We start from the raw sequence: 16672 nt of genomic DNA, 5'->3' as shown, positions 1-16672 counted from the left end.
CTAATGACCTCTACAGTATCTAGTCAACCTGACCTCTAGTATCTAGTCAACCACTACTGACCTCTACAGTATCTAGTCAACCACTACTGACCTCTACAGTATCTAGTCAACCACTGACCTGTATCTAGTCAACCACTACTGACCTCTGCAGTATCTAGTCAACCACTACTGACCTCTACAGTATCTAGTCAACCACCAATGACCTCTACAGTATCTAGTCAACCACAGTATCTAGTCAACCACTACTGACCACTACAGTATCTAGTCAACCACCAATGACCTCTACAGTATCTAGACCACTACTGACCTCTACAGTATCTAGTCAACCACTACTGACCTAGTCAACCAGTACTGACCTCTGCTAGTCAACCACTAGTCAACCACTACTGACCTCTGCAGTATCTAGTCAACCACCAATGACCTCTACAGTATCTAGTCAACCACTACTGACCTCTACAGTATCTAGTCAACCACTACTGACCTCTACAGTATCTAGTCAACCACTACTGACCACTCTAGTCAACCACTACTGACCTCTGCAGTATCTAGTCAACCACTACTGACCTCTACAGTATCTAGTCAACCACTACTGACCTCTGCAGTATCTAGTCAACCACTGACCTCTACAGTAGTCTAGTCAACCACCAATGACCTCTACAGTATCTAGTCAACCACTACTGACCTCTGCAGTATCTAGTCAACCACTGACCTCTACAGTATCTAGTCAACCACTACTGACCTCTACAGTATCTAGTCAACCACTACTGACCACTACAGTATCTAGTCAACCACCAATGACCTCTACAGTATCTAGTCAACCACTACTGACCTCTACAGTATCTAGTCAACCACTACTGACCTCTACAGTATCTAGTCAACCACTACTGACCTCTGCAGTATCTAGTCAACCACTACTGTAGTATCTAGTCAACCACTACTGACCTCTGCAGTATCTAGTCAACCACTACTGACCTCTCTACAGTATCTAGTCAACCACTACAGTATCTAGTCAACCACTACTGACCTCTGTAGTCTAGTCAACCACTACTGACCTCTGCAGTATCTAGTCAACCACTACTGACCACTACAGTATCTAGTCAACCACCAATGACTGACAGTATCTAGTAAACCACTACTGACCTCTAGTATCTAGTCAACCACTACTGACCTCTACAGTATCTAGTCAACCACTACTGACCTCTAGTATCTAGTCAACCACTGACTGTCAACCACTACTGACCTCTACAGTATCTAGTCAACCACTACTGACCTCTGCAGTATCTAGTCAACCACCAATGACCTCTACAGTATCTAGTCAACCACTACTGACCACTACAGTATCTAGTCAACCACCAATGACCTCTACAGTATCTAGTCAACCACTACTGACCTCTGCAGTATCTAGTCAACCACCAATGACCTCTACAGTATCTAGTCAACCACTACTGACCTCTGCAGTATCTAGTCAACCACTACTGACCTCTACAGTATCTAGTCAACCACTACTGACCTCTGCAGTATCTAGTCAACCACTACTGACCTCTACAGTATCTAGTCAACCACTACTGACCTCTGCAGTATCTAGTCAACCACCAATGACCTCTACAGTATCTAGTCAACCACTACTGACCACTACAGTATCTAGTCAACCACTACTGACCTCTACAGTATCTAGTCAACCACTACTGACCTCTACAGTATCTAGTCAACCACCAATGACCTCTACAGTATCTAGTCAGTACCACTACTGACCTCTGCTAGTATCTAGTCAGTAACCACTACTGACCTCTACAGTATCTAGTCAACCACTACTGACCTCTACAGTATCTAGTCAACCACTAATGACCTCTACAGTATCTAGTCAACCACTACTGACCTCTACAGTATCTAGTCAACCACTACTGACCTCTACAGTATCTAGTCAACCACTACTGACCTCTGCATCTATCTAGTCAACCACTACTGACCTCTACAGTATCTAGTCAACCACTACTGACCACTACAGTATCTAGTCAACCACCAATGACCTCTACAGTATCTAGTCAACCACTACTGACCTCTACAGTATCTAGTCAACCACTACTGACCTCTACAGTACCTAGTCAACCACTACAGTATCTAGTCAACCACTACTGACCTCTGCAGTATCTAGTCAACCACTACTGACCTCTACAGTATCTAGTCAACCACTACTGACCTCTACAGTATCTAGTCAACCACTACTGACCACTACAGTATCTAGTCAACCACTACTGACCACTACAGTATCTAGTCAACCACCAATGACCTACAGTATCTAGTCAACCACTACTGACCTCTACAGTATCTAGTCAACCACTACTGACCACTACAGTATCTAGTCAACCACTACAATGACCACTACTAGTATCTAGTCAACCACTACTGACCTCTACAGTATCTAGTCAACCACTACTGACCTCTACAGTATCTAGTCAACCACTACTGACCTCTACAGTATCTAGTCAACCACTGACAGTATCTAGTCAACCACTACTGACCTCTGCAGTATCTAGTCAACCACTACTGACCTCTACAGTATCTAGTCAACCACTACTGACCTCTACAGTATCTAGTCAACCACTACTGACCTCTACAGTATCTAGTCAACCACCAATGACCTCTACAGTATCTAGTCAACCACTACTGACCTCTGCACTAGTCTGACCTCTACAGTATCTAGTCAACCACTACTGACCTCTACAGTATCTAGTCAACCACTACTGACCACTACAGTATCTAGTCAACCACTACAGTATCTAGTCAACCACTACTGACCTCTGCAGTATCTAGTCAACCACTACTGACCTCTACAGTATCTAGTCAACCACTACTGACCTCTACAGTATCTAGTCAACCACTACTGACCTCTACAGTACCTAGTCAACCACTACAGTATCTAGTCAACCACTACTGACCTCTGCAGTATCTAGTCAACCACTACTGACCTCTACAGTATCTAGTCAACCACTACTGACCACTACAGTATCTAGTCAACCACCAATGACCTCTACAGTATCTAGTCAACCACCAATGACCTCTACAGTATCTAGTCAACCACTACTGACCTCTACAGTATCTAGTCAACCACTACTGACCTCTACAGTATCTAGTCAACCACCAATGACCTCTCTGCAGTATCTAGTCAACCACTACTGACCTCTGCAGTATCTAGTCAACCACTACTGACCTCTACAGTATCTAGTCAACCACTACTGACCACTACAGTATCTAGTCAACCACCACAGTACTGACCACTACTGACCTCTACAGTATCTAGTATCTAGTCAACCACTACTGACCTCTGCAGTATCTAGTCAACCACTACTGACCTCTACAGTATCTAGTCAACCACTACTGACCACTACAGTATCTAGTCAACCACTACTGACCACTAGTCAACCACTACTGACCTCTACAGTATCTAGTCAACCACCACCACTACAGTATGACCTCTACAGTATCTAGTAAACCACTACTGACCTCTGACAGTATCTAGTCAACCACTACTGACCTCTACAGTACCTAGTCAACCACTACAGTATCTAGTCAACCACTACTGACCTCTGCAGTATCTAGTCAACCACTACTGACCTCTACAGTATCTAGTCAACCACTACTGACCACTACAGTATCTAGTCAACCACCAATGACCTCTACAGTATCTAGTCAACCACCAATGAGTCTACAGTATCTAGTCAACCACTACTGACCTCTACAGTATCTAGTCAACCACTACTGACCACTACAGTATCTAGTCAACCACTACTGACCTCTGCAGTATCTAGTCAACCACTACTGACCTCTACAGTATCTAGTCAACCACTACTGACCACTACAGTATCTAGTCAACCACCAATGACCTCTACAGTATCTAGTCAACCACTACTGACCTGACCTCTACAGTACAGTACCTAGTCAACCACTACAGTATCTAGTCAACCACTACTGACCTCTGCAGTATCTAGTCAACACTACTGACCTCTACAGTCATCTAGTCAACCACTACTGACCTCTGCAGTATCTAGTCAACTACTGACTATCTCTACAGTATCTAGTTAACCACTACAGTATCTAGTCAACCACTACTGACCTCTGCAGTATCTAGTCAACCACTACTGACCTCTACAGTATCTAGTCAACCACTACTGACCACTACAGTATCTAGTCAACCACCAATGACCTCTACAGTATCTAGTCAACCACCAATGACCTCTACAGTATCTAGTCAACCACTACTGACCTCTACAGTATCTAGTCAACCACTACTGACCTCTACAGTATCTAGTCAACCACCAATGACCTCTACAGTATCTAGTCAACCACTACTGACCTCTGCAGTATCTAGTCAACCACTACTGACCTCTACAGTATCTAGTCAACCACTACTGACCACTACAGTATCTAGTCAACCACCAATGACCTCTACAGTATCTAGTCAACCACTACTGACCTCTGCAGTATCTAGTCAACCACTACTGACCTCTGCAGTATCTAGTCAACCACCAATGACCTCTACAGTATCTAGTCAACCACTACTGACCTCTACAGTATCTAGTCAACCACTACTGACCACTACAGTATCTAGTCAACCACCAATGACCTCTACAGTATCTAGTAAACCACTACTGACCTCTACAGTATCTAGTCAACCACTACTGACCTCTACAGTACCTAGTCAACCACTACAGTATCTAGTCAACCACTACTGACCTCTGCAGTATCTAGTCAACCACTACTGACCTCTACAGTATCTAGTCAACCACTACTGACCTCTGCAGTATCTAGTCAACCACCAATGACCTCTACAGTATCTAGTAAACCACTACTGACCTCTACAGTATCTAGTCAACCACTACTGACCTCTACAGTACCTAGTCAACCACTACAGTATCTAGTCAACCACTACTGACCTCTGCAGTATCTAGTCAACCACTACTGACCTCTACAGTATCTAGTCAACCACTACTGACCTCTGCAGTATCTAGTCAACCACCAATGACCTCTACAGTATCTAGTCAACCACTACTATACTAGTCAACCACTACTGACCTCTACAGTATCTAGTCAACCACTACTGACCTCTGCAGTATCTAGTCAACCACTACTGACCTCTGCAGTATCTAGTCAACCACTACTGACCTCTACAGTATCTAGTCAACCACTACTGACCACTACAGTATCTAGTCAACCACCAATGACCTCTACAGTATCTAGTCAACCACTACTGACCTCTACAGTATCTAGTCAACCACTACAGTATCTAGTCAACCACTACTGACCTCTGCAGTATCTAGTCAACCACTACTGACCTCTACAGTATCTAGTCAACCACTACTGACCTCTGCAGTATCTAGTCAACCACTACTGATCTCTACAGTATCTAGTTAACCACTACAGTATCTAGTCAACCACTACTGACCTCTGCAGTATCTAGTCAACCACTACTGACCTCTGCAGTATCTAGTCAACCACTACTGACCACTACAGTATCTAGTCAACCACCAATGACCTCTACAGTATCTAGTAAACCACTACTGACCTCTACAGTATCTAGTCAACCACTACTGACCTCTACAGTACCTAGTCAACCACTACTGACCTCTGCAGTATCTAGTCAACCACTACTGACCTCTACAGTATCTAGTCAACCACTACTGACCTCTACAGTATCTAGTCAACCACTACTGACCTCTACAGTATCTAGTCAACCACTAATGACCTCTACAGTATCTAGTCAACCACTACTGACCACTACAGTATCTAGTCAACCACTACTGACCTCTACAGTATCTAGTCAACCACTACTGACCTCTACAGTATCTAGTCAACCACTACTGACCTCTGCAGTATCTAGTCAACCACTACTGACCTCTGCAGTATCTAGTCAACCACTACTGACCTCTACAGTATCTAGTCAACCACTACTGACCTCTACAGTATCTAGTCAATCACCAATGACCTCTACAGTATCTAGTCAACCACTACTGACCTCTACAGTATCTAGTCAACCACTACTGACCACTACAGTATCTAGTCAACCACTACTGACCTCTGCAGTATCTAGTCAACCACTACTGACCTCTACAGTATCTAGTCAACCACTACTGACCACTACAGTATCTAGTCAACCACCAATGACCTCTACAGTATCTAGTCAACCACTACTGACCTCTACAGTATCTAGTCAACCACTACTGACCTCTACAGTACCTAGTCAACCACTACAGTATCTAGTCAACCACTACTGACCTCTGCAGTATCTAGTCAACCACTACTGACCTCTACAGTATCTAGTCAACCACTACTGACCTCTACAGTATCTAGTCAACCACTACTGACCACTACAGTATCTAGTCAACCACTACTGACCACTACAGTATCTAGTCAACCACCAATGACCTCTACAGTATCTAGTCAACCACTACTGACCTCTACAGTATCTAGTCAACCACTACTGACCACTACAGTATCTAGTCAACCACCAATGACCTCTACAGTATCTAGTAAACCACTACTGACCTCTACAGTATCTAGTCAACCACTACTGACCTCTACAGTACCTAGTCAACCACTACAGTATCTAGTCAACCACTACTGACCTCTGCAGTATCTAGTCAACCACTACTGACCTCTACAGTATCTAGTCAACCACTACTGACCTCTGCAGTATCTAGTCAACCACCAATGACCTCTACAGTATCTAGTCAACCACTACTGACCACTACAGTATCTAGTCAACCACCAATGACCTCTACAGTATCTAGTCAACCACTACTGACCTCTGCAGTATCTAGTCAACCACCAATGACCTCTACAGTATCTAGTCAACCACTACTGACCTCTGCAGTATCTAGTCAACCACTACTGACCTCTACAGTATCTAGTCAACCACTACTGACCTCTACAGTATCTAGTCAATCACCAATGACCTCTACAGTATCTAGTCAACCACTACTGACCTCTACAGTATCTAGTCAACCACTACTGACCACTACAGTATCTAGTCAACCACTACTGACCTCTGCAGTATCTAGTCAACCACTACTGACCACTACAGTATCTAGTCAACCACCAATGACCTCTACAGTATCTAGTCAACCACTACTGACCTCTACAGTACCTAGTCAACCACTACAGTATCTAGTCAACCACTACTGACCTCTGCAGTATCTAGTCAACCACTACTGACCTCTACAGTATCTAGTCAACCACTACTGACCTCTGCAGTATCTAGTCAACCACTACCGATCTCTACAGTATCTAGTTAACCACTACAGTATCTAGTCAACCACTACTGACCTCTGCAGTATCTAGTCAACCACTACTGACCTCTACAGTATCTAGTCAACCACTACTGACCACTACAGTATCTAGTCAACCACCAATGACCTCTACAGTATCTAGTCAACCACCAATGACCTCTACAGTATCTAGTCAACCACTACTGACCTCTACAGTATCTAGTCAACCACTACTGACCTCTACAGTATCTAGTCAACCACCAATGACCTCTACAGTATCTAGTCAACCACTACTGACCTCTGCAGTATCTAGTCAACCACTACTGACCTCTACAGTATCTAGTCAACCACTACTGACCACTACAGTATCTAGTCAACCACCAATGACCTCTACAGTATCTAGTCAACCACTACTGACCTCTACAGTATCTAGTCAACCACTACTGACCTCTGCAGTATCTAGTCAACCACTACTGACCTCTGCAGTATCTAGTCAACCACCAATGACCTCTACAGTATCTAGTCAACCACTACTGACCTCTAGTCAACCACTACTGACCTCTATCTAGTCAACCACTACTGACCACTACAGTATCTAGTCAACCACCAATGACCTCTACAGTATCTAGTAAACCACTACTGACCTCTACAGTATCTAGTCAACCACTACTGACCTCTACAGTACCTAGTCAACCACTACAGTATCTAGTCAACCACTACTGACCTCTGCAGTATCTAGTCAACCACTACTGACCTCTACAGTATCTAGTCAACCACTACTGACCTCTACAGTATCTAGTCAACCACTACTGACCTCTACAGTATCTAGTCAACCACTACTGACCTCTACAGTACCTAGTCAACCACTACAGTATCTAGTCAACCACTACTGACCTCTGCAGTATCTAGTCAACCACTACTGACCTCTACAGTATCTAGTCAACCACTACTGACCTCTGCAGTATCTAGTCAACCACTACCGATCTCTACAGTATCTAGTTAACCACTACAGTATCTAGTCAACCACCAATGACCTCTACAGTACTAGTGAACCTCTGACAGTATCTAGTCAACCACTACTGACCTCTACAGTATCTAGTCAACCACTACTGACCTCTGCAGTATCTAGTCAACCACTACTGATCTCTACAGTATCTAGTTAACCACTACAGTATCTAGTCAACCACTACTGACCTCTGCAGTATCTAGTCAACCACTACTGACCTCTACAGTATCTAGTCAACCACTACTGACCACTACAGTATCTAGTCAACCACTACTGACCACTACAGTATCTAGTCAACCACCAATGACCTCTACAGTATCTAGTCAACCACTACTGACCTCTACAGTATCTAGTCAACCACTACTGACCACTACAGTATCTAGTCAACCACCAATGACCTCTACAGTATCTAGTAAACCACTACTGACCTCTACAGTATCTAGTCAACCACTACTGACCTCTACAGTATCTAGTCAACCACTACACCTCTACAGTATCTAGTCAACCACTACTGACCTCTGCAGTATCTAGTCAACCACTACTGACCTCTACAGTATCTAGTCAACCACTACTGACCTCTGCAGTATCTAGTCAACCACCAATGACCTCTACAGTATCTAGTCAACCACTACTGACCACTACAGTATCTAGTCAACCACCAATGACCTCTACAGTATCTAGTCAACCACTACTGACCTCTGCAGTATCTAGTCAACCACCAATGACCTCTACAGTATCTAGTCAACCACTACTGACCTCTGCAGTATCTAGTCAACCACTACTGACCTCTACAGTATCTAGTCAACCACTACTGACCTCTACAGTATCTAGTCAATCACCAATGACCTCTACAGTATCTAGTCAACCACTACTGACCTCTACAGTATCTAGTCAACCACTACTGACCACTACAGTATCTAGTCAACCACTACTGACCTCTGCAGTATCTAGTCAACCACTACTGACCACTACAGTATCTAGTCAACCACCAATGACCTCTACAGTATCTAGTCAACCACTACTGACCTCTGCAGTATCTAGTCAACCACTACTGACCTCTGCAGTATCTAGTCAACCACTACTGATCTCTACAGTATCTAGTTAACCACTACAGTATCTAGTCAACCACTACTGACCTCTGCAGTATCTAGTCAACCACTACTGACCTCTACAGTATCTAGTCAACCACTACTGACCACTACAGTATCTAGTCAACCACCAATGACCTCTACAGTATCTAGTCAACCACCAATGACCTCTACAGTATCTAGTCAACCACTATTGACCTCTACAGTATCTAGTCAACCACTACTGACCTCTACAGTATCTAGTCAACCACCAATGACCTCTACAGTATCTAGTCAACCACTACTGACCTCTGCAGTATCTAGTCAACCACTACTGACCTCTACAGTATCTAGTCAACCACTACTGACCACTACAGTATCTAGTCAACCACCAATGACCTCTACAGTATCTAGTCAACCACTACTGACCTCTACAGTATCTAGTCAACCACTACTGACCTCTGCAGTATCTAGTCAACCACTACTGACCTCTGCAGTATCTAGTCAACCACCAATGACCTCTACAGTATCTAGTCAACCACTACTGACCTCTACAGTATCTAGTCAACCACTACTGACCTCTACAGTATCTAGTCAACCACTACTGACCACTACAGTATCTAGTCAACCACCAATGACCTCTACAGTATCTAGTAAACCACTACTGACCTCTACAGTACCTAGTCAACCACTACAGTATCTAGTCAACCACTACTGACCTCTGCAGTATCTAGTCAACCACTACTGACCTCTACAGTATCTAGTCAACCACTACTGACCTCTACAGTATCTAGTCAACCACTACTGACCTCTACAGTATCTAGTCAACCACTACTGACCTCTGCAGTATCTAGTCAACCACTACTGACCTCTACAGTATCTAGTCAACCACTACTGACCTCTGCAGTATCTAGTCAACCACTACTGATCTCTACAGTATCTAGTTAACCACTACAGTATCTAGTCAACCACTACTGACCTCTACAGTATCTAGTCAACCACTACTGACCTCTACAGTATCTAGTCAACCACTACTGACCACTACAGTATCTAGTCAACCACTACTGACCTCTACAGTGTCTAGTCAATCACCAATGACCTCTACAGTATCTAGTCAACCACTACTGACCTCTACAGTATCTAGTCAATCACCAATGACCTCTACAGTATCTAGTCAACCACTACTGACCTCTACAGTATCTAGTCAACCACTACTGACCTCTGCAGTATCTAGTCAACCACTACTGATCTCTACAGTATCTAGTTAACCACTACAGTATCTAGTCAACCACTACTGACCTCTGCAGTATCTAGTCAACCACTACTGACCTCTGCAGTATCTAGTCAACCACTACTGACCTCTGCAGTATCTAGTCAACCACTACTGACCTCTACAGTATCTAGTCAACCACTACTGACCTCTGCAGTATCTAGTCAACCACTACTGATCTCTACAGTATCTAGTTAACCACTACAGTATCTAGTCAACCACTACTGACCTCTGCAGTATCTAGTCAACCACCAATGACCTCTACAGTATCTAGTCAACCACCAATGACCTCTACAGTATCTAGTCAACCACCAATGACCTCTACAGTATCTAGTCAACCACTACTGACCTCTACAGTATCTAGTCAACCACCAATGACCTCTACAGTATCTAGTCAACCACTACTGACCTCTACAGTATCTTGTCAACCACCAATGACCTCTACAGTATCTTGTCAACCACCAATGACCTCTACAGTATCTAGTCAACCACTACTGACCTCTACAGTATCTAGTCAACCACTACTGACCTCTACAGTATCTAGTCAACCACTACTGACCTCTACAGTATCTAGTCAACCACTACTGACCACTGCAGCAGTATTCTGCACTTCATCAGTGCATGCAACATTAATATTTTAGGTACCTTATCATTTAGGTAAGTTCTTAATTGAACATGAATGTGTCTAATGTGTCCATTTCCTGCAGGGTGGTGACCTGTTTGATGCCATCACGTCCTCCACTAAGTACACAGAGAGAGATGCCAGTGTCATGGTATTTAACCTGGCTGGAGCCCTGAAGTACCTCCACAGCATGAACATAGTACACAGAGACATCAAGCCTGAGAACCTGCTGGTGAGTAGTGAGGGACCACACTGAAGACTGGGGAAGCCAGCTACACTGTACACAGTAAGATCATATGTTGTTGAATTGACATACAGTAGTTACCTGACAACAATATGTCAGAATTGTTGTGACAAAATTCCACCAGAGTGGCTGAGACATACACAACCTTTCAAAAGTTTGGGGTCACTTAGAAATGTCCTTGTTTTTGAATTGAAAAGCTATTTTTTTGTCCATTAAATAACATCAAATTGATCAGAAATACAGTGTAGACATTGTTAATGTTGTAAATGACTATTGTAGCTGGAAACGGCAGATTTTTTATGGAATATCTACATGGGCCCATTATCAGCAACCATCACTCCTGTGTTCGCTAATCCAAGTTTATAATTTTAAAAGGCTAATTGATCATTAGAAAACCCTTTTGCAATTATGCTAGCACAGCTGAAAACTGTTGTTCTGATTAAAGAAGCAATAAAACTGGCCTTTAGACTAGTTGGGTATCTGGAGCATCAGCATTTGTGGGTTCGATTACAGGCTCAAAATCGCCAGAAACAACGAACTTTCTTCTGAAACTTGTCAGTATATTCTTGTTCTGAGAAATGAAGGCTATTCCATGCAAGAAATGGCCAAGAAACTGAAGATCTCGTACAACGCTGTGTACTATGGATATGAGATTTGAGATCTTCATATGGCATGCTAAAGTACTTGCATATGAGATTTGCATATGAAATGCACAATGCCTTTTGAATTGAGGTGACATGAGTTGGTAACTATGTTTTGTTTGTCTGCCCCTTAGGTGTGTGAGTACCTTGACGGCACTAAGTCTCTGAAGCTGGGGGACTTTGGTCTGGCCACTGTGGTTGAGGGGCCCCTGCACACCGTGTGTGGAACCCCCACCTACGTGGCCCCTGAGATCATCGCTGAGGCTGGGTGAGTTACTGCCAACTCAGGGAACCTGTACCTGTATCCATAGTATCAGATATTCTAGTGACTAGCGCCGCTGAAGAGGAATCCCACACGGATGTTAAACAACACTTCCTTCATATTTCTCTCTCTCTGCTCGCTCTCTTTCTCTTTCTGCTCTCTCTTTCCCTGACTTTCTTGATCTGCTTTCTCTCTTCTCTCTCTCCCCCTCTGCTCTTTCTCTCTGTTCTTTCTCCATCTCTTCTCTGTCTCTCCCCCCAGTTATGGTCTGAAGGTGGATATCTGGGCAACTGGGGTCATCACTTACATCCTGCTGTGTGGCTTTCCTCCCTTCCGCAGGTACACTACACAATGTTATGTAACCTCCAGACACCTACAGTACACTACACAATGTTATTTAACCTCCAGACACCTACAGTACACTACACAATGTTATGTAACCTCCAGACACCTACAGTACACTACACAATGTTATTTAACCTCCAGACACCTACAGTACACTACACAATGTTATTTAACCTCCAGACACCTACAGTACACTACACAATGTTATTTAACCTGCAGACACCTACAGTACACTACACAATGTTATGTAACCTCCAGACACCTACAGTACACTACACAATGTTATTTAACCTCCAGACACCTACAGTACACTACACAATGTTATGTAACCTCCAGACACCTACAGTACACAATGTTATGTAACCTGCAGACACCTACAGTACACTACACAATGTTATTTAACCTCCAGACACCTACAGTACACTACACAATGTTATTTAACCTCCAGACAACTACAGTACACTACACAATGTTATGTAACCTCCAGACACCTACAGTACACTACACAATGTTATGTAACCTCCAGACACCTACAGTACACTACACAATGTTATTTAACCTCCAGACACCTACAGTACACTACACAATGTTATTTAACCTCCAGACACCTACAGTACACTACACAATGTTATTTAACCTGCAGACACCTACAGTACACTACACAATGTTATTTAACCTGCAGACACCTACAGTACACTACACAATGTTATTTAACCTCCAGACACCTACAGTACACTACACAATGTTATGTAACCTCCAGACACCTACAGTACACTACACAATGTTATTTAACCTCCAGACACCTACAGTACACTACACAATGTTATTTAACCTCCAGACACCTACAGTACACTACACAATGTTATTTAACCTCCAGACACCTACAGTACACTACACAATGTTATGTAACCTCCAGACACCTACAGTACACTACACAATGTTATGTAACCTCCAGACACCTACAGTACACTACACAATGTTATTTAACCTCCAGACACCTACAGTACACTACACAATGTTATGTAACCTCCAGACACCTACAGTACACTACACAATGTTATTTAACCTCCAGAACACCTACAGTACACTACACAATGTTATTTAACCTCCAGACACCTACAGTACACTACACAATGTTATGTAACCTCCAGACACCTACAGTACACTACACAATGTTATTTAACCTCCAGACACCTACAGTACACTACACAATGTTATTTAACCTCCAGACACCTACAGTACACTACACAATGTTATTTAACCTCCAGACACCTACAGTACACTACACAATGTTATTTAACCTCCAGACACCTACAGTACACTACACAATGTTATTTGTTATAAAGGGATATATTCTCAGGTACACCACACAACAACATGGCTGGTCCTTGAGGGGATAGTGTTCATTACACGTCACCACGCTTAATGTTAACATGATAATCTCTGAAATTCTACCATTGGCCACCTGCTTCATATCTGATTCACACAGTTAAACCTCTACTAGCCTGTCTAGGATGTGCTTTAACTTACAGAAAACAGGGATTTAATCCTTACTTTTAGAAAACTCTTAGAAATGTCTAATTGGTCTCGGGAATGCCCTGTAAATGTTCCCATAGACAGTCCTTACACCTAGTGTTGAGTGGGCTAGCCTAGCACATCCGTTCGGCTTCCTTAGTGTAAACCCAGGCGTCTGGCCCTCGCACGTTATTCAGCTTTTTAAATATAGGAGATGTAAAAAATTCAAAAGGCAATCTAATTTGCAGGTGCATGGCAACAATTGAACAAGATGAAGGAAAAAGGAAACCGCACACTGCTCTTGATAGTATCACCGATCTTTAATAAGCTTACGTATCGGCCTCACGGCCTTCGTCAGAGCTTTTGGGATTTAAAAAAAATGTGCATCCTTATGTAGACCTGGTCCCACCCACATCCATTCTACACATCGAAGGGGGTCGGAGGCGAAGGAAAAACAAATAAGTGCTACCAAATATAACAATATGCATTTCATAAATATGACAAAAGTGTATAAATAAGGCGTATGAAACACGTCTGTAAAACCACAATGAAGATATATAGTAAGTTTTCATTAGTCATTGGGTACATCGGACGAAAAAATAATCTACAAGAGACACATAATTCATGTTCAAATTCACAACATAACATACATAGGCATTTCATCATTAAGTCCTTTAGGAAATAATGTCTGGAGGGTGAAAATCCTAAAACATTATCTTTTACTCAGAGTATTATTAATATCTCCTCCCCTGTCTGATATCTTAACTTTCTCTATGCCACAAAATCTAAAGGTAGAAATATCATGCTTCAGGTCATTGAAATGTACAGCGACTGGATAATCCCTGTCGTTTCTCCTGATTGATCATTGATGTTCACTAATTCTCTGTTTGAGAGAACGGGTGGTTTTACCCACATTACAGAGCCCACATGGACATTTAATCATGTAAATAACATGGGTGGTGGAACACGTAATAATGTCATTTATTTGGAACCGTTTTCCTGTGTGGCAGAAATATTCACACTTCATATAGGAGATGTGAATTTACATGAGTTAATTTGATGTTTTTTTTTATATACCTATGGTTTAGCATAACTGTGATCTCGCATAGATTAACCGTTCGGCATAGACATAGACAAGGTCTCTGGATAGTAGTGTCATTGCAGTGAGGATTGTCTGCCAGAATAGAGCTGAGAGATTTATTATGTCTCATAGTCAGTCGTCCTATCCTCCCCCTACTTGTATCTCTTCTGTGGCTACTCTTGTTGTGTTCTGGTGTGTCCTTGGATTGATTCCTGGTGCTAAATTGGAAAATGCAGCCAGTTAGTGAGTGAAGGGGATAGATAGGACAATGGTGTCAGAGTTATTCTGACGCTGTGTGTCTTTGAATGTGACATAAATATTGTGTGTATGTGTGTGTGTACTACAGTATTTGTGGGTGTATGCTGAAATATCCATCTGTTCACAGCATAGTATGTTTCTCTGTACAGTGAGGACAACCTACAAGAGGACCTGTTTGACCAGATCCTGGTGGGACGACTGGACTTCCCTGCTCCCTACTGGGACAACGTCACGGACTCAGCCAAGGTAAACCACCACACACAGACACACCACCCCTGTCGCGTCAGCCCCCATTACATTTGGGTGGCAGCAACGAGGGGGTGGGAGGGTCCCGTTGAGATCTCCCGGAATGAAGGAGAGGGGAGTGGGAGTGAAGAAAGAGAGGGGGATGGTTTGGAAAGAGAGAAAGCGGGGATGCTGCACACACACCATCTCTTCTTCGGTTCTCACATCTTTCATTACTCCTCTTTTCTGTTCCCTCTCTCTTTCTCTCTCTCTCTCTTTCTCTCAGCCTCCCAATTCAATAAAATGTTCAATTTCAATTTAAGGGCTTTATTGGCATGGAAACAAACATATGTTTACATTGCCAAAGCAAGTGAAATGGATAAACAAAAGTGAAATAAACATGACGCTTCCAAAAGTTCCAAAATAATAAATACATTTCAAATGTCATATAATGTATAGTGTTGTAATGATGTGCAAATAGTTAAAGTACGAAGGGGAAAATAAATAAACATAAATATGGGTTGTATTTACAATGGTGTTTGTTCTTCACTGGTTGACCTTTTCTTGTGCAAACAGGTCACAAATCTTGCTGCTGTGATGCAAACTGTGATATTTCACCCAACAGATGTGGGAGTTTATCAAAAGTAGATTTTTTTTTCAAATTCTTTGTGGGTCTGTGTAATCTGAAGGAAATATGTGTCTCTAATATGGTCATACATTTGGCAGGAGGTTAGGAAGTGCAGCTCAGTTTCCACCTCATTTTGTGGGCAGTGAGCACATAGCCTGTCTTCTCTTGAGAGCCAGGTCTGCCTACGGCGGCCTTTCTCAATAGCAAGGGTGTGCTCACTGAGTCTGTACATAGCCAAAGATTTCC

General features: G+C 42.8%; 1 protein-coding gene across 3 annotated transcripts in view; it reads left to right on the top strand.

The window, feature by feature from the left end:
- Window positions 1-16672, top strand: part of LOC115137569 (serine/threonine-protein kinase DCLK2-like) — a 90746-nt gene that overhangs the window by 66590 nt on the left and 7484 nt on the right. For all 3 annotated transcript variants that reach the window (XM_065024904.1, XM_065024903.1, XM_065024905.1), the window contains exons 11-14: window positions 11313-11459; window positions 12247-12380; window positions 12636-12713; window positions 15723-15819. In XM_065024904.1, coding sequence (XP_064880976.1) covers window positions 11313-11459; window positions 12247-12380; window positions 12636-12713; window positions 15723-15819 — 456 coding nt within the window. The remainder of the gene's footprint in view (window positions 1-11312; window positions 11460-12246; window positions 12381-12635; window positions 12714-15722; window positions 15820-16672) is intronic.

The sequence above is a fragment of the Oncorhynchus nerka genome, linkage group LG11 (assembly GCF_034236695.1).
Source record: "Oncorhynchus nerka isolate Pitt River linkage group LG11, Oner_Uvic_2.0, whole genome shotgun sequence".
NCBI lineage: Eukaryota > Metazoa > Chordata > Actinopteri > Salmoniformes > Salmonidae > Oncorhynchus > Oncorhynchus nerka.
The sequence above is the reverse complement of the archived record's forward strand: the minus strand, read 5'-3'. Positions and strand labels throughout refer to the sequence as shown.